Below are 27,131 nucleotides of genomic sequence, written 5' to 3' on the forward strand. Positions count from 1 at the left end.
CAATGGTAAATAGGCTGAGAACCATTGCTCTAGGGCCTATTGTAAGTGCGGGGACTGGGGGTGAGAGGGGCGGAGCGCTTCTTTGAGCATCCATTAACAGCATGAAATAGTCAAACTAATTAAGTCCTGCTCAGTGTTGTCATGGGCCCAATCCTCCGAGGTGCTGCATGCCCTCAATTCCCACTGGCATTAATGGGAGTTGAGGGAACTCAGCATCACCTGTGGACCGCTCTTTGCCAGGATGGAAGCCTAGAACACTTAGACAGAAACTCTGGTCAGTTATAAGAACAGCAATTTCTTTATGAAGTATTAAGAGAAAAGATGACAGGAAATTAATAAATTGAGCTGGTGAAAAAATTTCTACATTTCAAATTTGGAAAATAAGTGGGAAAAATTGACCACAAATTCTCCCTCCTCCCCCATGTTTTTTTTTTTTTTTGCCAGCTCTAAGACTAGTCAAAATTCTTCAAATTTCAAAAGTCTTTTGGATTGTGGGGAAGAATAAACAGGAAAAAATGGAAAATATTTTACAATTTCTACCTCCCGCCCCAATTGCCACTTCAAATTAAGGTCCTGAGCCTGCAAAGATTTACGCATATGCTTAACATTAGGCACAGTGAGAATTCACATTGACATCAATGGACGGTGTAAAGTTACACATGTGTGTAAATCTGTGTAATGCTGCATGAGTTATTGAAATTGATCAGTTTCCAAATCCTGAAAGGATCTACTCAGGAACTTCCTCAGGACTTACTTCATCAGCTCCGGGTCTTCTTTGTCATCTTTCGTGGGGGTTATCTTGATGCCACTTTTCTTGGCACGGGGGCAGCCTGACAGACTATGTTTAAAAAGAGAAGAAAGGCCCGTCTCATTGGCAGAATTACCGCTTCTAATATTCCCCTGCCTCACTCATCTTTCCCTTGAATTTACTGTAGTGTTTTGATCTCGCTCATTTCGGAGCCTCACATCATGAGGAGAAGTGAGGAGGAAAAAAAAGAGCACATTTTGAGGGAGATGGATAGTAATTAACGGTGTCTAGATAAGAAGATATCTGCTAACAGACTGCAATGTTTAATGGAATTGTTGAAACAGAAGGCTTAGATCTCTTCTATTAATGTTCTAAAGTCATAATAGAAGTCATAAATAGGCAGCATTATTAACAGGAACATTGCATCAGCTAAAATCTGACCCTTTGTCTTTTATTCTGCTGAAGAGAGCTTCTAATCAAATGCTGGAAACATCAAAAAAAAAAAAGTCAGATTAAAGAGACGAAAATAGGCTTCAGTTGTCAGTAACATTAATGTTTTATTCAGAACTTTACAACTCTGCCCACTGCAGAGGAAAAAAATAAAAAGAGGCCATGCAACAAAATAATTTCAATGAAGACCTTACCTCCTATGTGATGCATAATTTCCTGTTATGTGACCAGAACCATCACATCCAGGAGTTGGGCACCTGAGGAACAATGGGAAGCAATGATTAGCAAGGGCTTGGCAGATTGACCGAATGAAACATCAGGATAGCTCACTTTAATGGAAGAGCTGGAGAGCATCAAACTGGTTGCATCTCTTTTTCCTTCCCTCCAGCCTCCCCAAAAATAGTTCGTAATAGTACACAACCCACATTGTTCACACCACATATCCAAAAACGGAAACCATTTGAAAACTGGTAGATAGCACTGTACAATTTAAACAAAAATTAAATGAAAGGCTCAGGCCTATTTGATGATTGGGACTGGTAGGTGGAGCCCAAAACAACAGAAGGCCTGTCTCTTTAGGTGTGGGAACAGAATCCAGGTATCAACTGAGTGAGTGGCAGGAGCACTCACACACACACACACACACACACAAAATGAACAGGGCTGGGGATGCAGGTCATAGGGTGAAAATAAGGGAATCAGAAGGCGGGCAGAGAACCTTGGACAACGCCCACTGCTCCAAGAAAGAACCTGAGGAGTCAGGGGATACCAACCAGAGTAACTCTACCCAGGTCTATGCATGTACAAGGGACTAGAAAAAAGTCTCAAAGACACACAGAACCTCCCCATCGAGATTCCCTCCTCCTGGATTGATGGATGGCGAGGCTGATGAGAAGGTCTCGGCTCAGGCCTATATGAATTTATGGAGGGTGACCTTAAATACACCGGGACAAAGGGCCCGCTCCTTCAGCCCAGAAAACAACTGATTCTATGGGACAACAAATGATACAAGGTTCAAAACAAGGATATTGGATGGGGACTCTAAGCAGAGAACCCCAAACAGTGCCCACTGCTCGGTGAAGGAGTCCAAGGAGCCAGTGGATGCCACCCAGAGGACACGAAAAGATGAGGGAATGGAAGAAGGGCCCCATAGTCACAGAAAACCTCCCTGACAAGTTCCCTTCTCGTGGGTTGGTAGATGACCATCTTGGCCAGTGCCAGGAGGAGGCTGATGAGGAGGTCTCAGCTCACGACTGACAACTCTGGAGACTGAAGTTTACACACAGAACAGGTAAAGTGAGGGCTGCAAGAGTGCAAGTTCCCACTGCTGTAATCTAATTGTCATTTTTATGTATGTATTATCATTTGTATGCACTCATCACCATGGTAACTGAGCCCTTCACAATGCCAGGGAATTTAGCTTCACAGTGCCACCATGAGGCAGGGAAATATTATTATCCCCATTCTACAAATGGGGAACCGAGGCACAGAGAAGTCAAGCGATTTGCTCATGGTTACTCTCTGGAAGAGCCAGGAACCCAGATCTCCTAAATCCCCGGCCTGCAAATTAACCACAAGACCATTTGATTGTGACTGTGCCTTATCACTGGTCTGACGGTGCCTTATCTAGAGGTGAAAGGCTAGTTCAGTCGCCATGCTCATTCAGTCCTTTTCCTTTCTGGTAATGCTACCAATCAGGGTCTTAGCTGCTTTCGTCTGTGGAACCGTTCTCATTAAGAGCTGGCAATTAGACCACCGCGGCTATGGCTACACTGGAGAGCTCACAGTGTCACAGCTGCACCACTGTAGCACTGCTAGTGCAGATGGTGTAAGCTGACAGGAGAGAGCTCTCCAGTCGACTTAATTAATCCAGCTACCGCTGCTCATTGGGGGTATGCTGGTGGAACACAGCGCTGTCCACACTGGTGCTTAGATCGCTGTAACTTACGTTGCTCGGGGGGGTGGCTTATTCACACCCTTGAGCGACTTCCGTTATATTGACCTAAGCTGTAGTCCAAGTCACTTCACATGGAGCGTCATGAGTTTTTTATTATTTTTTTAACATTGCAATACTGAAATCCTTCCTATACCAGCTATAAAGAAATTATTGGCTGTACATTTATGCTCAGCTTTTGCCAGCTGTGCCTCATTTGAAGGTACAGCATCCAACATTCAAAAACATAAATGAAATTAAGGCATGAAAGGAAAATAATAAGAGCACATCAATGCAGCTCATTTCCCAACCTGTCTATGATCATTTAAAATGGCATGAAAGCTGGGTTTGGCTTAAACGGTTACCAAGCAAGAGATAATTGAGCAAGTCAAACAGTGAGTAATTAGGGCCATGGAAGCAGTGAAAAAAGTGTTGGAATATGAACTGTGATGAGCAGAACGCTCTGCTGCGAATGTTGTAGGTAATGCGGCAGAAATAAAAGTTGTCATGGGGACACACAAAAGATGTGAGTAGCTCTAGCAGAGGAAGTGATTTACCTGCATGCCAGCCTGCAAATTAGCTAACAAAAGTTTTGAGTCAAGTTTCAGTATCTGAATGAGAACTCACTGGGGATATGTGAAATGAATTGGAGGTTTGCCATTCATTTCAATGGGAGTTTGAATACCAGAGAGAGAGAGAGAGAGAGAGAGAGAGAGGACTCCTTTCTGAAGATCCAGTCTCCTACACTTAGGCTTGTCTACATTAGAGAACCAAGTCATTGGTGGCTAATTACAGATGTAGACCCTATTCCTAGTGTAGACAGGCAGAGTGCTGTAAGCCAGAATTTCACTAATGCAGCTCTCCCTGCCTAGCTGCCAGGGTAGGTTGCACCACTACAAACTACTGCTTATAGTGGCTTATAGTGGCTGGTGCATCCCTGTCTACACTAGGGATGCACCAGCTCAGGTTACCCAGGTGGCTGTGGTTGGGTTACATCCCCAGGGTAGACAAACCCTTAGACTGTGAACCCTTCATCTTACCATTTACTCTGGTTGGACATGTTCTTAGTCCCTTCCTTTTAAGGCATAAGGGCCTGATCCTGTGTGACTGAACCCCATGGGAGTTTTGCCACTGGCTTCATTGGGAGTAGAATTCATCCCTAAATGCCCAACTATTTAAATATCTCCAAAATGTACCCATAAACTAATGCTCAAACTTGTAACGTGAATGTGGCTCCTGAGCCCAATCTCTTCTGAACACAGCTACATAGTCACATCCCACACAGTCAACAATTTAGTTTTTGCCTACTACTGTGATGTACCTCTCTGGCTTACTGGCAATACATTTGGGTGTCAGCGAGGAATCTACCATGATTAAAGCTGCACGATCCTAAGATAAATACTGGGAATGGCTTTTTTTCATACCTTTTCTATAGGTGTCCAAACTAACTAAAGCTGAGATTTTGAAAGCTGCCTAAGCATTTGGACTAGAGCTGGTTGGAAAATAAAAAAAAATTTGTGTGAAAATTTTATCCCTGTTTTGTCAGAACATTTCACCTTTTTCAACCAGCTGTGATTTGAGATTGGAATGTCCAAATCCTTTGGACAACTTTCAAACTACAGGCCTGGGAGACTACAGGGCACCAGGATTTTATGCATTTTAAAATCTGAAAGTAGAGCTATTTCTTTGTAGTTCTAGGATTGTTTTAGATACGTATCACTGACGTCTAATTCCGTCTTGCCTCTCAGTGCCTTTAAAGAGGCGAAGAGAATTATCTGCTTTTTATTTTTAATTATCTTCAAAGAAATCATCCCTGACAGATACCTCGTATTGGATGTTTTGGCCTGCAGCTAATTTTTTATATCTGAGAGATTAACCCCTGAATTTATAATGGTGCTGACACAGCCTTATCTACAATTGTGAAAAAGGTGACACTATAATATCAGTAATATCTTTGGAATCTATTTTCCCCTTTTATAAATGTGCTAGGTTTGGAGATTTAGCGCTAGGCAGGATTTCTCTGGTTTGTATCACAGGTTGGTGTTAGCACCAGACCATTAATGTGTTCAGGTGAAAAATGTCAATTTGGGGTATCCATTGACCAACAAATTTTCTGAATAAATTACCGTTTCAGATACACCTGCAGCCAATACCTTTTTGCTGATCCACAGCAAATATGGTCAACGTTCCTAATAAAATTTAATGTTTCTTAGCAGTGGTGAAATAATTCAGTGGTCATTCTTTTGGCTACTATATAAAGCATAGAGGAATCTTGCTTAAATAAAGATATCTTAAAAATATTATCTGTATTGTACTTAGCACTGACCATATAGATACTGTGCTTTCCACTTCCATAATAGGGTATTAACATTAACTAATTCAACCTCCCAATACTTCTATGAGGTAGATAGTCATTTTCTCCTCCATTTTATATGGATATTTCCATTTCCAGAACTACCCAAAACTAAAGGGAAACATCAGAAGCAAATGTCAAGACACAGAAACATATGTAAACAAAACAAATGAAAAAACACCACAAACACCACCTTTTCAAATCTCAGAAAAGGTTTGAATTTGATTTAGTTCGATGTTTCAGCTCAGTTCTTATTTTATCCAAACTACTTTTACCCATCCCTACCTTGTGAAGGAAAAAACCAATTCCATGAGGAAACACATTTCAGATTCAGGATTCTAAGGTGGCATTGCTATAAAGGGTAGTATTAGAATATGGCAGGGGGTGGGAGGTTGTTGTTGTTGTTGTTAAGGGGGTGGAATAGATTTTAATACCATGCTAGTAAAGCAGCTACAGCTGTGCATACCTAACATCCCTAATTAGGTAGGACAGTCTCTAGGTTTTTGAATAAAATATTTACCATTTTCCCCTCCTGTCCCTCCATTAAGCATTCCTGGCCCAAAGTATTTCAGTGCAGTTAAAAGCCATGTCCCTATTTTTAACTTGGCACTTCTGGAAGAGGCCCCAAAAGCTGTACAGACATGAGGAAAAATGCAAAGAGAAAGGAATTACACCAGTCTGACTATGGAAGAATCCCCCGTGTTGTAATAAAATGTTTATTTTTAACATGACATAGGGCCACATTTTTAACACGTAAGCCTCAAGGACCACCTATAAAACTGTATTTTCAAGTGGTTCTAGTATTTGTGGATACAATGGCTGCTTATATGCAATTGACCAATGTACATTTGCTTGTATGACACATTTGTTGCACATGCTCACATAAACTCAGTTTTGTTGTTGTTGTTTGTGCAGCCACATGTTGGGCAGCCATGCTTGGAAATTCGATACTGTAGGATCAGAAGTGAGGGGAAAAATGATTGTGAAGAGCCTGATAATTCTGAGTCAATAATACATTCACCCAAAGACACGTCTGAGTATCTGTTAAGCCTCTCAATATTTCTTAACTAGAGGTATTTAAACAGGTAAGCATTAATACATAGCTGACCAGATGTTAAAGAAGGCACAATATGCATTAGGATGGGGAGGGAGAGAAGTAGGTTATGCCTCAGCAGGAGTAAGGAGCTTTCCAGTAATTATATAAATTAGACTTCTGTTTCATCCAAGGGAGGCTCACAACTTTCACATGTCCTAGGATAAGGCTGAATTGCAAATTTGGTTGGAAAATAGGTTTTTGGGTTTTCCATAGAAAAACAGTTTAAATGCAAAACTTCCAATCAGCCCTACTGAATTATCTATTGGGAGGTAGTGTATAGATAGGAGATCTGGGTTTGATTCTACTCTCTGCCGCTCACCGTCTGTGTGACCTTTGAAAATTTAAGTAATTTGCCCATTCTTCTGTTTCCCCTCCTATCCTCTCTGTCTTGCCTATTTAGATGGTGAGCTCTGCTGGGCAGAGACAGCCTTTTGCTATGGGCCTGCGCAAAGCCAAGCACAAAGAGACCTCACTCTCAGCCGAGACATCTGTATGCTACTGTAATACAAATTCAATTAATAATAATCATTATAATATCCACACAAAGCTTTGCTGAATCCGAAGTGAAAATCAACCAACAAGAAAACAAATGGCACAGACTGGCTCCATCTAATATATATAGACTAATGATTCACAATGCTTTATTTTCCAGGTTTTTTGGAGGGATATTAAGTATCCTGCCACACCTTTGAAAAAAAAATCTAGAGGTTTGGCCTGAATTTTCGTTAGGGGAGAGAAGTTATGACAAAACCTGACAAACTCTTCTATAAGCCTTAGGACCCTTATTAAAGATTCGGAGCCAGAACCTCAGCTTGGGTAACTCAGTGTAGCTCCATGAAGGTTAATATGGATTTGGGAGGGTAGAGTTGCATGCAGATTTCAAATATGGATTCCTTGATTCGGGATCATATACGAAAACAGTGCAAATCTGAACTCCAATGAAATGCTTTGGGCCAGTTAATTGACTTTGCTAGAACTGTACCTATTTGCAGCAGCTAAGAATCTGGCCCTATGAATGATGGTGCTTCTGCTCTCTCTCTCTCTCTCAAATCAAATTCCCAGTGAAAGTATGGAAATATCTCCCATTTGATAATGAACCTCCCCCCAACATTTTGCATGTAATTAGGTTGTCAGGTTGCTTGCAAAGAGCTAGCTTCCTTCTCATGCTGATGGGTAACAAGTATTTTACCAACAGCAATTCTGTACAGGACAGCTATGACACTATATACAGTGTTTTAGGATAAAGATAATAGTGTTACATAGGCTACAGGAGCTCAGAAGGAGACACCAAGTGAAAAGAAAACAGCACATTTCCACTGCAGCCAACAAAAATCTGCCCCAGGGTTAAAATCATACATCTGACCATCTTCATGGAACTTCAACTTTCACAATGAGACTTTCTGAGCATTGATGCTCTTGTCTTATTATTAATATTATTATAATTTATTATGTATATTACCACAGTGCCTAGGAGCCCAAGTCATGGACCAAGATCCCATCTTAACCTTTCTCCCTCCTCTCCAAGCCAAGGGAAGTTGTTTGGCTCACACACTGGGGATCCATGAAGGCAGATTTTGATTGGGTTTTCTAAAGATGAGGGGTAGGTGGAAAGCAAGAGCATAGCACAAGGGAGAAAAAAAAAGGAGATTTGAGTTTAGCGCAAACATACTTGAGGTCAGCAGAGTGGGCAGCCATGAGGTTTCTGAGGCTCTTGTCAGCAAGAGGACAACCAGAAAGGCTGAAAGAGAAGAGATGGAATATCTGGATAAGCCCAAAAAAATTAAGAAAAAGAGGAGAAGGGCAAAGGAAGGGGAGAAGGAAACAGAACCAAACCATCCACGCGATTAAAAAAATATGTAGTCTAAAGAGTCAGAACCTGAAACAGTAGGTCAACAAACCTGCGGTGAGAGGCATAGTTTCCCGTGATGTGTCCACTGCCATCACAGCCTGGGGTAGGGCAACTGAACAAAAATAATAAAAAGTGTAAGTGCCAAAAAGAAATAAACTCATTGAAAGATTCATGCATGGGTTAAAACAGGGAAGAAACCTTTCTTGGTTGAAAAATAAAAGAAATTTGGTTGGTGTGTGGGCCAGGGCTCTTTGGGTAGGTGAAAGACCGGTGTGTGTTCTGGATTTTGTTAGCACAACTTAGCATTGGCCTTGATATTTACTTATTAGTGTTAGCAGCCAGTAGAAATCTGTACAAATAAACCAACTGCTTCCTTTTTGGCCTGCTCTCTTTCCCTTTGTTCCCAAAAGGCCACAGCGATCTTTCCTTCTTTGAAGGAATTTGTGGCAAAATATGAAGAATGAGTAAAAAGATTGTTTGCTTGGGGTATTTTGTTTTTGTTTGTGTTTTTAAAAGGAGGAACTAAAACAGCCTGAATGGCATTGTAAATGGAAAGCCAACTTTACAGACTCAGTATTGCCAGTTCTCATGGTTTTTATCGCAGTCTTGTGACATTTTGTTAGAACCCCCAGCTGCTGGAATCAGGTGATTATCTGCGAATCTCAGCTTTCATAGAATTATAAAAAGGTAGGACTGGAAGGGACCTCAATAGGTCATCTAGTCCAGTCTCCTGCACTCAAGGCGGGACTAAGATAAATAACTAGACCATTCCTGACAAGTGATGGTCTAGTTATTACAGCTTTCTTTCTTTCAGTTTCGAGCACTCAAGGCTGCAGAGAAAAGCTTGAAAATGTGAATCCTAAATGTTCCATCACCTGAAGGCAAATTAAAAGACCTCAGTTTAAAAAATAAATCTCATGATATCTGGGGCTTCACTCATAATTGTTGAACACTTGGAATTGGCCATACTACAGACAGATGGTTTATCCTGGCTATGTTTTATATCTCTCTACTTCCCCACTGCTTCCCAATTAATCTTATAGGCAATGGGACACGTGTAGTGGTTTGTGGTATTCAGGAAATAAAATCCACAATGCTGCATGTGATTGCACAGCTACATTTGCTTACGGTGGGGCTTACTATAACAGTAGCCAAGCACAGTCTTCAAATATGGATTCCTGGGTTCAGGACTGTATCTGGGAATTAGTGCTACTGAAATACTTTGGGCTGGATTCTGGCTCCCCCTGCATGGGTTTGCAAGGTATGGTGGGGGTTTTAGGAAGCCATCTTCCTCCATCCCTGGTGCTCCATAAGGACCAATGCTGGGAGAGCCAGAGTGCCACTAGCAGTGGTCAATATACCAAATGGGTCGGGACATGGCCATGGCTAGTGGAATGAGGCCATGTGACCAGGTAAAAGCAGCAACTTGGAAAAGGTTGAGAGATCCCTGCCTGTCACATGTTTGGGTGGAGTATATAAGGAAGAGGAAGCTGGGTCCAGGGGTATCACAGGGGAAGATCGTGACCTCTTGAGGCCTTTGGGTATTATGGTCAGTGATTTCAGCAGACCTGTTTTATTCTGTTGTCTAACTGTCGTGGTAAACAATAAAAAGCACCCTGAGGAAAGGGACTTCTGAAGGACTTGGGCGTGGAGTTTGCTTCCCTTCCCTGGCTGCTGGAAAAGCCCACCAGCCTCCAAGCCAGTGCTGGGGGAGCACAAGCTACACCTCCAAAGAGAGGTGCAAGATCTGCTTCACAGTGAATTCCCCCAGCAGACCACAAGCACTGTGTCTGCCTCAGCACTCCTGTAATGTGGCGTCCCTCCCTGCCCTTCCATAGCACAGCTTGCCCGGCCATGGTACAGCTCTCTACATAGAAACAAGCCCAATGACTTAATGGTAGTGTTAGACGCTATTATTCATGGTTCCAAATTTGGGGCCTGGTCCTATCCCTAACTGTCCAAGCTGAAGGGATTGAGGGAGTTCTGCAAAGATAATGCCCGCCCCCAACCCTTATGGGGAGGGAGTGTCTTGCATCAGCCTGGAGCAACCATGGTAGATGCACAAAGCAATAATGACAGGATCTGGTCGGAGGGTTGCAAAACATGGCACCTTTGAGGGTGGGGGAGAGTAGAAACACCAGGAATGGGTTGGGGGAAAGGAGATGGCTGTACTCTGAACACAGAAAGAAGCAACCCACATCAATACACAGTGCACAGGAACTGGATAGATTCTTGGTACTAGGGCAGGACAACTACCTCATAGTTTGTCCATGATGATGGTCCTGGGACTCCCGTTTCTGATGCCCCACAAAACAACTTGTTTTATACCCTCTGCTGTTGCTGCCTCCACTCCCTCTGCATTATGGGACAAGGGGCACATGCAAAGGTTACTCACACCAAGATACAGAAAGGAAAATCAATCTAAAGTCCCCCTCACAGTAACAAAAAAAAATCATCACTGGAACTACGATTAATTTACAGATGTTCAACCAACAATATACATTGCTGTGTGGCACTAGAGACTTGTATGGATACGGTGGCCATAAACATGACAGAAATGGGCAACACTTTCCCAGACACTTGCTACCAGCATCTTGAGATGACGCAGGGAGCACATGGACATGAAAACTTAAATCTACCTGACAAGTGAGTTTGCTCATGAATGGGCTGCATCCAGTGCATGTAGTTCATGGCAAAAGGATCAAAGAGGACTTGTGTCCCTGGTATGGAAAGGAAGCTTGGAGCTGCCTAGAACACCAGGAAGATTCCTTTCCAGAGTTGTTCATTGCTATGAAACAGTCTCCCTTTGAATACTGCCAGGGGGCAGGGAGAACTTGGCGTACCCACCCCAGAAATTGATGCTCACACCATTTCTGAAAAAAAAAAAAAACCCTTTAAAATTTTGCCTATGGGGTTCGTTATGTGTCTTGCACATGTAGGGAGGATTCTCTTCCCTCTTCCTCTGCTCACCTGGGACTTTGACATATCCCCCGTGTCCTCCCAGCATCAAATACTCCCCTTCAAACCTCCCACTTGCATAGCCAAATAATGAGCTAAACTGAAAGAGGTTAGCGAAATGAAGGCTTGTTGTGCCCTTCCTACCTTATATTTACAAAGGTCAGAGTTACTCTGGAAATAAGCCTAGGAGTAATAACTCCATTGACAAGTTTACTTTACTTTGGGGATCAGCCTGCCACACCTTGTGTCTGAACAGTTTACTCCAGCATTTCTTCAGATTAGAGCTGGGTCCAAGCTGCAAAGTTTGGATCAGGATCTGCATTCTCCCTTTTGTTCACATGAGCAATAGGGATCCAGGGGTCTTCATCTTCTCCTAAGGAGAGGGATCCAGCTGAAAAGTTCTGGATCCAAACTTTCCAAGTTTCTACGGGCATTCAGGTCTGGGGTCTGGTTCCGGGCCCTCTCAAATGTAGCACACAGTGCAATAGTATACAGCTGCGTTGTTTCAATAGTATACATTGTAGGGGACTGTACTCACTGCTCTGTGTTGCCAGAAAACACTGTTCCACTAGCTGAGATGGCTGCAAGACTGCCTGCTTACCTGCCTTTTCAACTCTGGGCATGAGGGCACTGGGTTCTGAGCACCAGCTGGGAGGTACCAAGATCCCTTGGCCACATTGACTTCAAAGAATAGTTTAGCATCTCATGCCTGAGGAGGCAGGGTACTGGGCAAACTCTTTCCCTCGATCACTGCACAAGTTTTAATTTGAAGGGGAAATATATAGGGAAAATGGTTTCAGAAATTACGTTTTCACAGACACTTTCATGAATCCTGGGACCACAGAGCTTTCAACTAGGTTCTTTTAATCATTACATAGTTCCAGGAAGACCATCTGGGATAACACTTCATCTTGATAATCAGAAGTAGTCAGAGGATGAGATTTCTCTTGAAGCTTTCGGTTTGAAGTGTTTGGATTAAATAAGACCATCACAGTATGAAACAATGTTGAACATTTTAGTTATGTGGTTTTTTAAAAACTGATTCCCACCTCCCCACCCTTCCTGGCTGTCCTGAGCATTTTATACATTTCACTTTGGCTCTGCCATCAAAGAGGCAGGACTTACGTGAGTAGCTCCTTCTTGATGTCCTTGGGAAGGAATTTAAGCTTGAAGTTGGTTAAGGTAACTTCCCCGGGGTACTTCCGTTCTTCAAAGTTCTCCTCTGACACTTCCTGCTCATCTGCTTCCGAGGAGGCAAAAGAATGGGCTGCGGGCTCTGACTGTAAGAAACCAGCGGGAATAATATCTTTACTGATCTACATCCTGTGAACATGGCAGGGCTGAGGGATCAAGAGTCCATCTATCCATTGTAGGCCTTTCTATAGCTCCCATCATCTGAGCGCCTCACAATCTTTAGTATATTTATCCTTCCAACAGCTCTGGGAGGTAGGGAAGTGCTTTTATCCCCTTTTTACAAATCGGAAACTGAGGCACAGAGAGGCTAAGCAGCTAGCCTACCATCACACAGGAAGTTTGTGGTGGAGCAGGGAATTAACCCTAGGTGTCCCAAGGGGCAGACAAGAACCATACTCACTGGATCATCCTTCCTGTCAGGAATTCTAAAGGTCTGGTGCCTGCTTCAGGTCTTGCTCCCACTGGATGTTCACCAGTGTAATTTCACTTGAGTTGCTGCTGATTTACCCTGATGTCACTGAGATCAGAATGAGGCCACTGGGTTTATAGTAATTGATTATTTCTCCCCTCCGCTTGGCTCATTAATTCACACTGCAATCCTCTCCGTCAGGAGTGGGGAAACTCATTTTGCCTGACCTTGCAGCCCCTTGCGCATTTTGGGTCAGATCTTGGTCCCCAGCTCCAGCCTCTCCGCCCCACTCCAGTGACACAAAGGAGAAGGAGAACGGCCCTAATGTGATGTTAAAGAATTCCTAGAGGATGCAAAGCAGGCATAGCCAGCTTTATGCCATCTACTGCAGAGGGGCTTTCCTGAGCAGGTTGGGGTAGGAGGGGGCGTGGTCTGAGCACACTGTACTGTGGTGATCCCTGGCTGGGGGAACAGTCCCTAAGGGATAACTCCAATCTGCATAATTTAGAGCAGCTGTTAGGTTGCTTTAAATCAGGGGTCAGCAACCTTTGGCACGCGGCTTGCCGGGCCGGTGTGTTTACCTGCCATGTCTGCAGGTTTGGCAGATCACGGCTCCCACTGGCCGCGGTTCACCGTCCCAGGCCAATGGGGGCGGTGGGAAACAGTGCGGGCCAAGGGATGTGCTGGCCGCCACTTCCCGCCACCCGCATTGGCCTGCAGCAGTGAACCGCGGCCAGTGGGAGCCGCGATTGGCCGAACCTGCAGACATGGCAAGTAAACAAACTGGCCCGGCCCGACAGGGTGCTTACCCTGGTGAGCCGCGTGCCAAAGGTTGCCGACCCCTGCTCTAAATTATGCTGGATGTCTGATTCAGCCCCAGGTCTAGGATGCCAGAAAGGTGGCTTAGAGGTGTTTCCCCTTTCACCCTGTATCCTGTGCTGGGTGCAGTCTGACTGGACCCAGGGATCTGGGCCAGAGGGTTTAAAATTTGCATGCAACTTCAACCTTATCACATCTGCATTCTACTCGGGAGAGATGGTGGGAAAAGGAGCAAGAAAGAGGAAGAAAACAACTAACAAAAACAGAACGAGAACTGGAGAATGGAGTAGGCAGAGTGAAAAGTGAACACAGAGAGGCTGAAAAAGGATCAGAGAGGCAGGGAGAGAGAGACAGAAAGTAAAACTAAACACAGCATGGGTCGGATTTTCCAAAGTATTTAGCACTGGCCTAACTCTTCCCCCATTGAAGTCAATGGGAGTAAAGTGCCCCAGGAAGCCAGAGTCACTGGTCGCTAGAGTGGAAACTTATTACTATATATCACTCTCTGGATCTCAGTGGAAAAGGGACCTAATTACAAGGTCCCATCACCGCTCACCTCTTCCGGCTCCTCTTCCCGCTGACGATTTGGTTTGGTGTAGTCAATGGGGCCATCCCATTCATCCTGACGGGAGGTCTGGCTGGACTGGGGTGAGGTCATGGTGCTGCTAGTGGCACTCGTGCTATTTTGGCGTTGGGACACATCTGGGGACTTCACACTGGGACTGCTGCTGCAGCTGCTGCTGCTGGGGAAGGTGCTCTCCCGTTTGCGATGCTTGTTCATGCTTAAGTCCAGCGTCCCGTTTTCATCCACCTCAATGTCCATAGACTGAAAGATTGGGGACAACATTCTAAATGAGCCACTGCAATCAGTTTTTGGAGAGTATCTTTTGCTTTACAGGGCAGTCAGGGGCCTAAAGCAGTATGGAGTAGTGGGCAGTACCATGCCATCCGCTTTCTTCCAGCTCTGACAGTCAATAGGATGGAATGGGGCAGAATGGGATTTCCTCTCAGAAATGTGCCATGTGAATATGTCCCAGCAGTGAATGCAACATCTGTTTGGAAGGGATCCTTGTCTTGAACAGGGACTTTATATAGTCCCATGTCTCCATACCATGTTCTACAGACACTGTTGTGGATACTGACCTATTTTCCAAATGAACAATCAAGGACTTTTTCTTCAAAACAGGACATGCTGAATATGCAAAAGATGTACAACGTACAGCAAAAGTGGCAGCGGTGCCAGCACAGGCACTCATTATTTTAGCGTGCCAGCGTGTTACTCCCAATTTTTCAGTTTTGGCCTCATTCTGCAAGGTGCTGAGTGCCTTTTGATGGTGCTAAGCACCTTCTGTTGCTTGAGGTACAAGCATGCATTACTACTAAGGAAGTGCTCCACTCCCTGCCGTACCGGGGCTTGTGAAGTCAGCTCCAATAGTACCAGTCCCATCTAGCCCTCAAGTAGAGCTGGTCAGGAATTTTCTCTCTAAATGTTTTTTTCCACAGAAAATGTGGCTTCCTCAAATTTGACATTTTCCATTTTGCAAAAAACAAAAAAAAACATTGATTTTCCATTGGGAAGAATCTAAATGAAACATTTAATTGAGGGTCAGTTTGACAATAACCTGCATTTATTTGAAGGCCAAGACCATAACAGGGTTTAAAAAAGAACTAGATAAATTAATGGAGGATACGTCCATCAATGGCTATTAGCCAGGATGGGCAGGGATGGTGTCCGTAGCCTCTGTTTGCCAGAAGCTGGGAATGGGCGACAGGGGATGGATCACTCGATGGTTACCTGTTCTGTTCATTCCCTCTGGAGCACCTGGCATTGGCCACTGCCAGAAGACAGGATACTGGGCTGGATGGACCTTTGGTCTGACCCAGCAGGGCCATTCTTATGTTCTTATGATGCGATGCCTCATGGGAGCTGTAGTTAAGATGCCTTCTGTCCCTGTTTTCCCTCATTGGCTGGGCTTCCTGACTAGAACTACATCTCCCACCATGCATCAGGGTCTCCCCTCTGCCATTTCGGAAATCAAAACTTTTCAGAGCCTTTTGTTCTATGTAAAGTTTTGGCATTTTGTTCTGATTCGGGATGAAAACTGATGTCAAAATATCAACATTTCCCTCAGGCCAGAAATTCTGATTTTCAACCAGCTCTGGTTTTAAGTACATTGAAGTTAATTACCTGAAGATCTTTTTTTGAACCGTGTCCCGTTTACATTGTCTTTGCTGTTGCGGATTTTACCCTCAGCCCCCTGCATTTCCTTGCAGTCAAGCTCACCTTGCTGGGAAGATCCTGCTGCTTGGTACTGAGATTTTCTGGCATTTCCCAGCAGCGGGTGGAGAGATTTAAAATGGCGGTGGCAGCCATATGTGCGGCCTCGGCATCGTGAGAGTAGTCAAAGCCTGTAGAGGAAGATGAAGTGCTCTTCACATAACTGCTGGAAGGGCTGTGGCTGGGGGAAGAGGCCTTTGGAAAAGGTTTAGCTGCAAAAAGGGAACAATACAGGGCTGATATATAACTTACACATGAGCGTTATAGGCAAATCAACCCCATGCCACTGATTTCAGTGTACATGGATGCTACTGCAATGGCAACCCTTTACTTATTATAAACCTGTCAGCAAATTTAGTGCTCCTGGAACTGAAGGTGCTAATAGCTGGGAACTCATGCTCAGGTGTACTAAGGTGAAAGGTTCCTGCATTAACTGACTGCACCATCAAATTCCCAGAATACTGTAGCCCTCTTCATTAAAACCATACTCCTGTACTATCCTGAGGGCTTCAAAGGGGAAACAATAGTGAATCTTCACCTGTTTTTCTCTTTTGCTTTCTCAAAACTTTTACAGCATATAATTATACAAACATATATATATATATATTTAAAATCACATTTTAACAGCAAAACCATGCAAATCACAGCTATAAAATTTGACTTTCTGATGATGACAGCAGTGAAATATGGCTCTTCTGACAGCTGGTGTAGCTGTGCTAAATCTCCTAGAATATATTCATACTGTCTAGAACTACATTGCCCTGTGCATTATTATATACTGAGTCTGACCCTGCCAGGTGCTGAGCACCCTCGATTCCCATTAAAACTAGTGAGATGTGAGGAGACTTGCCATCTCCCAGGATTAAGTCAATATAAATCATGGCCCCAATCTTGCAAACCAATCCATTTGGAAGGACTCTGTCATCCACATAGAGCCCCTTGGAAGTCAGTGTCTCTGTATAGGCGGAGGGGTCTTCTCACATGGATCCAGCTGCAGGATGGGCTCTGTACTTCCAAATTTACATGCCAGATCCTGAAGTTCTTGGTCAATTTTTCCTTTGCCCTTATCCAACCAAAACTCCCATTAACTTCGGTGGGAGTTTTGCCTGTGAAAGGCCTGTAAGATTTGGCCTATGTTCGCAAAGCAGCTTGACAAGCTCAGATGAAGGTGCCATAGCAAAGCAAAATGATTTTATTATTCCCATTATGAGCTCTAAAAATAAGACAATATAAACGGCTAATCTTTTCGAGGACCGCTTCCCCCCTCATTGTGTGTGTGCATAATGCCTATTGACATTAATAGGAGTTATGGGCACACATCCCTCTGGATGAAGAGCTCTTTAAAATAAGTCCTTAATGAAAGGAACAGATTTGACTGCTATGATTGGCAATCATATTAATCTTGTTGCTCTGATTAACCCATGGGAGTCTTGCCCAAATGGTTATTCTTGTGCGGTTTTTTTTTGTTTTTTTTTTTAATTTCGGTCCAGTATAATCCATGTCTTTTGGTGGGGTCAGGGTATTTGTAAGCATAACCTGACAATATCCAGAATGGTGAGATGCCAATTTCAATTTCACACTGTACACTCAGCGATGCTTTTCCATTTCATAAGTATTGCTAGCACTAATGGACTTGCAATCAGCAAATTAGTAAAAATGAGTGATGAGAAAAAATAGAAAGGATTATCCTAGTGGGGCTGCTGGAATTATTTTTGTCAGTACAATTACCCTGAAAATTCTTTGCGAATATTGCAAATAACACAATCTATTCAGCAGCAGAATCACTTGTGCTGGGAAACAAATTACTTTTCCATCAGCCCTAACCCAGGATGACAGTGGCAGTTGTGCTCTCTGGCCTCCATCCAATTTCATTGTCTGATCCTTTACAGATTTAGTACTGTAATAAAAGGGAGCTTCCATTGTAGTGCAACAACCAGGATGCTTTCAAGCATGAGCACTTTTTAGAGAGCAGCTGCGTCAGGATTAAACAGGACTCTGAAAGTGGGATTAGCTACAAAGAGAAAGCCCTCTTGAGGCTGCTGACTTCTGCAAACTGGTTTCCTAAATCTTTTTTTTTTTTATGCTTTAAAAGATGGATTCAGTGTGCATGTGTGGAGACTAATGGAGTAGGAACATTAAACAGTGAAATTGCATGAGTCTGCACTGGCCATCCACTACAGAGGTGTAACATACGATTGCTAATTTCAGCCCACTATGTCCATCTCAACTCCTACACCTAAAGGTCCACCCTCAGGGGGGTTATTTGATCATTTCGTTTTACACATGCATCTAATTGGAGGCTTCCTTTGGTCAATGGCTCTGCCAAGTCATGCAAAATCCTTGGTAGATAAGAGTGGTAGGTAGATAAGACAGATAAGATGTTAGATAACTGATGGCTAGAAGGTGTATGGTTAATACAATATAATACATGAGACAAACAGGTAGAATATCTTAGTTAGATATCAGATAGAGAAGAGATGAAATATAAGCCAACTAGCTAGAATAGAAACGGATGGATGGATGGAGGAATATATATTAGTTGTAAGATATTGGGGACAAACTGGAGGCTACTGTGTAACTTATCCCACCTATAGATATTGTTCAGAAGAACGTACCCAAGGCCGGATGCAATTCTCCCCAAAGCTGAAGCCAAAGAAACTGTCCTTTGGGCTAAGGACTTCATAGGCAGCTGTTCTTATTTGTCCCATCCCCTTCACTCAAACACACCCTCCCAAGAGCCACAGTATTTTCTGGCCTGTGATATTTGATGATAAAGTACAGAGCACTCAGCACCAAACCCCTCACTCGTCCCAACTTACATTTAAAGGCTTTCGGTGAGGTTTCGCTAGTCTGAATCTTTGGGGCAAGCATGCGTTTGCCAAAAACCTGAGCATCAAAACTTGCATAATCGAAGGTGACCTTGGAGTACTTCTCCAGCTCCTTGGCCAGGTTGGCCCTAGGGGTTGCTGGAACCATGTTGGGCCTGTAGCTCCCATACTGAGGAATCTCCAGCTGCTTCACAAAGCACATAGGCCTGCAGATAAAAAAAAAAGAATCAAAACCCAACAATCAACAATGCTTCTCTTTCATTTCCCCACTTTGTAAGTGATTCACTGTGAAAGTGCCAAGCCATATCTTTTCTCCAGAGGATGATTTTCAAATATTATGCCCAAAACAAAGCAGGATCATTTCTTCATAACTCCGTTCATGGGTTTATCAGGTTTTCCTACAAAATACTATGTGGGCCAGATTCTGATTTCATTTCCTCCAGACTTACACCAGAGTAACAGAGATCAGAATCTGACCCTGAGCTTCTAATGAGAAGGGCTGGAAATTTCACGTTCGTAATTCTTGCACTGGATCCAGTGATGTTAATTGCATAAATCACAATGCAACCTATTATTGTGGGGCACTGTGTCTCTGTTTTCTCTTTGCCAATAGAAATAAAATCTTGGGGTAGTGCTTTCCTTTGGGAGAGCTGAAAAGAAATGGCATTAAATATTACAAAGAGAGCAGAGTTAAGCTCAAGTCACCACTGCAGGTTTCATTCCACAGTGAATATGAACACACAATAAGGGAAGACCGCTACCCTATCTGCAGAGTCCTTTTTAATGACCCACTTCTGCTATGCAGCCCATAGTGAATCAATTTGACTTGCATATAAATTGCCTATTGTTATTCCCCTTCCTCTAACCTCTTTCCACTGGTTATTCCTTAGACTGTGAGAATCTTGGGCTTAGCCCATAGTGGGGACTACCACAAATAAATAAATAAATCAATAAATAATGCTAATGGTCTCCCCCCCCCCAAAGATGCTGAGTGCTCACAACTCCAGCTGACCTGAGTTTTCAGCTGTTCTGGGAAAAAAACAAACCCCCATCAGAGCTTGATGCTTCGCTGGGCTGTGGCACATCAACATTTAGAAAGGTTTGCGCAGCAGTCTTGCCTTAGTGCTCTCATTGTAAACTAACTAACCATATTACAATCCATGTATAGCATCATGAATCACAAAACTGTGTAGGCAAGGAATCATCAGGGATACTCTTAGTGCTGGCCAGTCCTCATCCCAGGCAGATCAGATAAAACCAAACAAATCAATCAAATCATTCAAAAATGATTACACTCCCTTCGAACCAACAGAGTCCCATTCCTGCAAGCCATGTAGTCAAAGAAAGACAAGTGTTGGGGTTTATTTAAAAAAAGCTACAACTGAATAATTTGTATGTGGCCTTAAAAAAAACAACAACCCTACTTATAATGCTAATATAATAGCCATAATTCTCAGGCAGTTTGCATTGTAGTGTAATCAGCACAAGTGCCTTCTGCTATACTGTTAAAACTCTTTGGCCTGTAGCCTCAGCATTAATTGATGCTACAGAAGCAATTCATTGTCCTGGATGCCCTCCATGGGATCATCAATTAAATATCCCTGCACCTTGGAGAGACCTATGATCACAATAACAGGCATCGGCAGTACCAAGATACAGCAGTACATGGATGGATTGTGACAGGGTTCTTTTTGCAACAGATTTTACATTATTTTATTTTGGGTGGGAGTTCGGGTTGGAAGAAATGTTGTTGCAAATCCTTTGTTATAAATCTAACATACCTGAGTATCCGGTCAGAATTGGAGCTACTCTTAGAGGGGTCACCGGCCTGCGGCTGTTGCTTTTCATGAGATTTGGCTAATTTTTCAGCAGCGGCTATGGGGCACCCAGATAAACTGTATGGAATTAAAAGAGAAAGAAAGGAAAGCTAAGCATGAGGAACTGGGATGAAGATCTCCATATGCTTTACAGACCAGGATCTGCACTGAGCCCATGAGAAAATTTCTTTATTATTATTAGCAACAAAGAGTCCTGTGGCACCTTATAGACTATCAGACGTATTGGAGCATGAGCTTTCGGGGGTGAATACCCACTTCGTCAGATGCATGTAGTGGAAATTTCCAGAGGCGGGTATAAATATGCAGGCAAGACTCAGTCTAGAGATAACGAGGTTAGTTCAACCAGGGAGGGTGAGGCCCTCTTCTAGCAGTTGAGGTGTGAACACCAAGGGAGGAGAAACTGCTTTTGTAGTTGGCTAGCCATTCACAGTCTTTGTTTAATCCTGAGCTGATGGTGTCTGGAAATTTCCACTACATGCGCCTGACGAAGTGGGTATTCACCCACAAAAGCTTATGCTCCAATACGTCTGTTAGTCTATAAGGTGCCACAGGACTCATTGGGCTTGCAGCAGGGTGTGAAAACACACCCTCTGCAGCGCTAGTGTAGCCACAGCCTTAGTTGCTTTTTACAGATCCAGACTAACACGGCTCCCCCTCTGATACTTTATTATTAATTATCATTATTATTATTATTTGGCAAGCTGTAAAGCATTCAGGCATCCACAGTGACATTGCTCAGAAATAAAAGTTCAGCAGCATTCAAAGAACCAGGATAGGGATAAAAAAAATCAATAAACTGGGTCGAGTTCCTCAAAGAGAGAATGAGGGAGCTATGGTTCATTTGGAGAAGTTTTTGTGAATAAATGGAATTCCTTCTCCTTACTTGTTCTGGTTCCTTTTTAATTAAGTAATTAATTATTTTTTAATTTAATTGAAGCAAACATTTCCAGGGGTGATTTCAGTGGAAAATGTGCTTTGTAGATGTGCAGTTGTGTCAACATCTACTTGTACTGGGGGGTGTCACTTGAGTGTCACTTTTACACACGTTTGCCAGGACCTACATGGATGGGGCCTGAGTGTAGCTTTTCAGCCACAGCTGTCCATAGGCTGGGGTGTGGTGCTGCCCTGCCCCAAAGGAGTCCCGAAAAGATTCTGCCTTGAGAGAGGCACAGTCCCCCTCGGCGCAGCTCCTTGGACATGGGACAGATTGCACCCCTGGGTGCATGAGCTCCATTCCATGGGCCATTGCTACAAGGGTGGGTGATGGAGCCAGGATCCTTTGTGGAGTCCTGTTTTCTGCAGGGGAACAGAACACACCCACCCCATGCAGTGAAGGGAGTGAAGGGACTGCTGTTTTGGGCAGGCATGAAAGGGGTGGGGAGGAGAAGCTACTTACTCCCCACTCTGCCCTGGAAAGGCTGAAGAGGAGCCACTCACAGCCTAGGCCATGCAGATCCTGAAATGCTTGCTATGATTGGCTGTAACTCAGAATTACAGTAGAGGCTCCCATTTTAGCAGAGCTGACCGCCCCCTCTTCAGATGTTTGCAGTGGGGATCCTGCCCCTCCCTATCCTAGCTTGGGGGGCAGAGGTCCTGGGAAGGTTTGGGCCACCTCTGCGTCAAGCACCCCTCTTCTGTCCCCACTGTGGAAGCTCCTCTGTCAGAGCTCTGCAGGGTTCAGTCTCCACACACATGGAGATGGCAGGGCAAGAACAGGTGAAGGGTAGGGCCTGGCGTAGGCAGCCTGCAGGCTGACACTGGATTCTCCCCTTCACACCTGCAGGGGAAGCTGGTGGAATTTCCTGTGGAGAGAGTCTGCAGCAATTTCGATGGCTTCCCTTCTCAGTGGCTTGGAAAACATCCCCCTCAAGCCCAAAGAATGGCTCTGAAGTAGCTGATGCCAAGGCAGCCACTAGCAACCTGGCCCCTGTAGAAGCGATTCTCTCCAGGGGTAAGCGGGAGCCAGCGGGCCCTGGCACTAATGCAGCGGCAAAGGGCCTCTGTACAGATGCTCTTTGTCATGGTCTCAGGGGATTCATGGCTTTGAGGGGCACGGAACCTGGGGTGACCAGACAGCAAACGTGAAAAATTGGGACGGAGGTGGGGGGTAATAAGAGCCTATATAAGAAAAAGACCCAAAAATCGGGACTGTTCCTATAAGATCGGGACATCTGGTCACCCTAATGGAACCTCAGCTTATCGAAGGAAGTACTCCTGCTCCCCTCCTTGTGCAAGGGTCTGACTGGAATTATGGGTGGAGAGGCTTTGTTCCCGTGGAGACAGGCTCCAGGCCCTCCATGTTTACTCAGTTCTGAGTCAGACAAAACTTCTGTTGACTTCTGTGAATTCAGCGTTTCTTTAGGAGAGATGCTGCTAGGGCTGGCTTGAGCAGGCATAGCACCAGGAGGCGCTCCACAATCTTCCCTTACAGAGATCTGCATCTGAGCCTCAATCCTGGCCAGGATCACCCCTACTATTCCAGTCACAGACACCTTTTGCGCAGAGGTTATGTGGCAGTTTTGTGATGTTGACTAAGGCCCTCATACTTATTATCACCAGTGACCCAAGCCAGGATTTGAATTCAGGCCACTAGACTCAAATCTAGTTCATGAACCCAACTCTCAACCACTGCCTCCACCTCCCCGCGCTGAACATCGACTATCAGACTGAAAACAGCTGACAGTCCCTTGTATTATCACTGGGCTGACCTGCAGGTAAACTGAAAATGAACTTCTCTCACAACTCTTGCTGCTCTTTTCTGGGCCAGCTGCCACCCACGCGCATCTGTCAGTAACAGTGGATGCTTCCGCTTGCGTTGCAGATGCTCACTGCTACCTGCTAGTTAGTGTGCATGACAAATGGGTCTTCTCATTTAAGTGAGAACATTTCACTCATTTTCCTCTGGCCTCTCAGGCTGTGAGGAAACATTCGTCACAACAATTTATTTCATGACTTCCCCACAACATATGAATAAATAATTACACAAACTCACTTAGTGCCTGCAACTGAATCTAACATTTATGATTCTGTCAGTCAGTCAATCTGTATGTCCATTAAAGTCAAATGATTTGACCAAGACAGTCCTAAGCTTGAGCTAGATAACTCCAGCACTTTGTTATACAACTTATATTGACCAAGGCAACACCACTGGCATTTCTTTCCACCACAAGCTTCTTAGAAGCCCTCCTCACTAATGAAACATCTTCTGAGGACCACCTCAGAATTCTCATCCACCAATAACCTTCTTTACACTGCAGCGAGGGAAAAACCAGAACGTGAGGTACAATTTTGGCTCTCCAGATCTGAACCAATCTCTACTGATTAGGTTCTGTATGAGATCCAAAACTAGATGGGGGCTATTTTTCACTTCTGATGGAGCTACAGATGAAATTCATGCTGAGATGGCAGAAATTCATGTGAAAATAGCTGATCGTATGATATTTCTACCAACCAAAAACCTCACAAGTGTTCTGTGCCATCAAACGCTAACCCTCATTTGGACTAGAACCTCATCTTAAACTTCCTCTAGAGCTGAATACCATCTCCTTGACTCCACTCTAACTAAATGCCTGCACCCAAACCAAGAAACTCTCCTCTGCCTTATTGCCCATTTCCATTTGATACCTGATATTCTGTCTGATTTCCATTCCTTTAGCCATCTATAATTAATCTGTTTTAGTTACACTATATCTCAGTGTGAAGTTCATTATGCAGGGATAAAACCAATGTAATTTTTGCTGTTTGCCTTGACGACGTTTCAGCCCCTGCGGTTATTGATTAGAACTTGAAGTAAGTACCTTCTGTGTGTGTTGCGATTGCTGTTCACATGACCCTGTCCTGTGCAGCCTGGTGTTGGGCATTTCAACACATTCTCGTGCATAGCCAAGACTTTGTAGCGAGGAGAGGAAGGGAAGAGGGGAGGGAAGTAAAAACAACTTTATAAAAACAGAGCAAAAAAGACAAATAGTCAAGTTTTGATGGTGGCTTCCTAGAAATCAGCAAATATGAAACTGTGCAATTAAAAGTTGTCTGCATACAGAAAAGAGTTACAAGCCAACACTGCTCAGGTCAGCACTAGATTAGCATTTCTGCACAGGCCATCTTGGTCTTTTTTCCTTGTTAGCTGATTGCAATCCATTTTTCCTCCTCCCCCTTTATTCCAGAGCCATGCCTCCCCATTTCAGGTGGATTTAAGTGATTGGAGTTGTATCTATGCTTTTATCCCTAGGACTAGTCTTTGTTTGATTTTTAAAATTTTTAATCTTCAGGATTATTGCTCCCTGCAGCGCTGACCTTAAAAGTAAAGAAAATAATTTGCTTTGCAAGCCTTTAGAAAGCACGCAGCTTGCTTTTTTATTTTTTTATTTTGTATGCACATTTGTGTGAAGATAACTGTTACTTTCGCCTTGTCTCCTGCAGTTCTGTGTTTGTGGCAGGTCTGCAACCTCTGAAATTACAGATAAGGCAGCGGTTGTGGGGTTTTTTGGCCATTATTCCATTATCATGAGCACACAATTCTGAACTTTATTTACATGTACAGAGAATTCTATTTAGGATGTTGGTACAAATAGAAATAAAATCTATGTTTGAAAAGAAAAAGCCAATGGCATAATGATAAACATTTTCTGCAGAATATATGAATCTTTATGTGGTATGTTGTAACTGTCAGAGTGACGAGTGATTAAAAAGAGATTTGACTCTAGTGCACATATCAAATGGTTATTCTTTTTTGCTATACAATAAAAAAAATTTGCTGTGGAGATTTTTTTTTCTCACCCTTATTCCCTCTTCCCGACAAGTTATTCCATGGGAGGGGGGGAGGAATCTGTGGGATTCAATATAGGGACCAAATCAACATGGTTCAACAGAAGATCAGTAGGGTTCTATAGAAATTACTGACAACACCTAGAGAAGTTAACAGAGAATGAGATCCTTTCTAAAAGCAGCATTTTTTTAAACCACCCTATAGAATTCTATAGCAGGGAGATCAGTATGGGATGGATCTAAAAGCCTGTAAAAAGGATATTATTTTCTATTAAATTCTCCAGAACTTTCCCATAAGGGTAGCTATAACTTTTGTCATCATAAGGATAAGACACTGTAACTGCATCACGCAACACAAGAAATTAAACAATGCTCTTAAGGCAAAAATTACCCCAGGGCAGGCGGCCAGCACATGAGCTATGCACCACTTCAGTTGTATATGGATGGCTTACGTGCGACTGCAGCGATGTACTGGCCTTGTGATGGTGCTCTTCCGCACAGGGGTGAATTTCACTCTACGGGAGCATCTACATTGTAGCTAGGGATGTAAAATGGCCACCTGTGTAGATGGATCTGCATTAACTGTACTCTAGCTAGCTCACTAAAAATAGAAATGAGGATGCTGCGGGGTGAGCTGCACAAATCTGCCTGACTCCCCCCCACCCACAGGTACATATTCACTTATGCAACCTGCACTGAAGCCCTTGCCACTGTGTCCTCACTTCTACTTTTAGTGGCCTAACTAGTGTTCAGCTAGTGTGGATGCATCTAGACAAGCTACCATTCATACGCAAGACTGCAATACAGATGTGCTCGAAGGTGCAAATCTGCTAAGTGCCTCAGCACCCCAGGTTAGGCAGCCCTTTTTCAGTGGTGTGGAAATCCCTACAGTATACTCACTCTCTGGAGGGATCCTGTCTTTGTGTGGGCAACCAGACAGACTGCGATGGTGAGGATAGAGTCCTGTGACGTGACCGGTGCCATCACAACCTGGAGTAGGACATTTGATCTCTCGCTTCTCAGGTCTTGAGGGATCTAGGAAATATGGGGAGGAGGATGTGGGAAAAATATTACCCAAGGCAAGGGCAGCAACTGGGTACAAATCATGATGACTGGATAAAAGAAAAAGAGCTATTGTACAGCACTGCTGTGAAAGAGTTTATCGCCAAGATTTCGGGGTACGTTTGCATCTGTAGTTCAAGTGAGAGTCCAAGGTTGAATATTCACACCACTAGCTGCCTGATTGTTGGGGCAAATCAGGTAGTTACTGATGCAAAGACTCTGATTTGCACACCCAATTACATTTTTGTAGGTTTAAAAATACAGGTGCAAGTTTTGCAGGTGGATACGAAAGGGAGGCCATGCTCAATGTGGCTGAAAATGTATCCTGTAATGTGCTATATAAGGTCAGTGAGGCCATCTAAGAATTATGCCAGGATAATCCCATTGGCTCATCTTCAATCATGGACCAAGCCAAGCCAAAAGAAATTATTGATCTTAGGCCAGGCTTCAGTTTCTATAGGCCAGCGCCTTTAGTGTCTAATACTTCCTGCAGAATCCAGAAAGGCTCTGCAAGTGATACCCTGCTTGAAAAATACGTGAACTGCATTAGTT

At 43.7% G+C, this 27,131-nt stretch overlaps 1 protein-coding gene across 7 annotated transcripts in view; it reads right to left on the minus strand.

Moving 5' to 3' along the window:
* MYT1 (myelin transcription factor 1) overlaps positions 1–27,131 on the minus strand; it is a 112,295-nt gene that overhangs the window by 17,417 nt on the left and 67,747 nt on the right. For 3 of the 7 annotated variants that reach the window (XM_039499245.1, XM_039499249.1, XM_039499248.1), the window contains exons 8-19: positions 26,418–26,552; positions 24,551–24,641; positions 20,697–20,810; positions 18,907–19,121; positions 16,094–16,299; positions 14,366–14,635; positions 12,513–12,667; positions 10,686–10,784; positions 8,479–8,541; positions 8,250–8,318; positions 1,393–1,455; positions 755–838 (exon numbers count right to left, since the gene is read on the minus strand). In XM_039499245.1, coding sequence (XP_039355179.1) covers positions 755–838; positions 1,393–1,455; positions 8,250–8,318; positions 8,479–8,541; positions 10,686–10,784; positions 12,513–12,667; positions 14,366–14,635; positions 16,094–16,299; positions 18,907–19,121; positions 20,697–20,810; positions 24,551–24,641; positions 26,418–26,552 — 1,564 coding nt within the window. The remainder of the gene's footprint in view (positions 1–754; positions 839–1,392; positions 1,456–8,249; positions 8,319–8,478; positions 8,542–10,685; positions 10,785–12,512; positions 12,668–14,365; positions 14,636–16,093; positions 16,300–18,906; positions 19,122–20,696; positions 20,811–24,550; positions 24,642–26,417; positions 26,553–27,131) is intronic. The other 4 variants (XM_039499247.1, XM_039499251.1, XM_039499246.1 and 1 more) reach the window with 4 other exon arrangements.

Source organism: Mauremys reevesii, linkage group 13 (assembly GCF_016161935.1).
Source record: "Mauremys reevesii isolate NIE-2019 linkage group 13, ASM1616193v1, whole genome shotgun sequence".
Classification (NCBI taxonomy): Eukaryota; Metazoa; Chordata; order Testudines; family Geoemydidae; genus Mauremys; species Mauremys reevesii.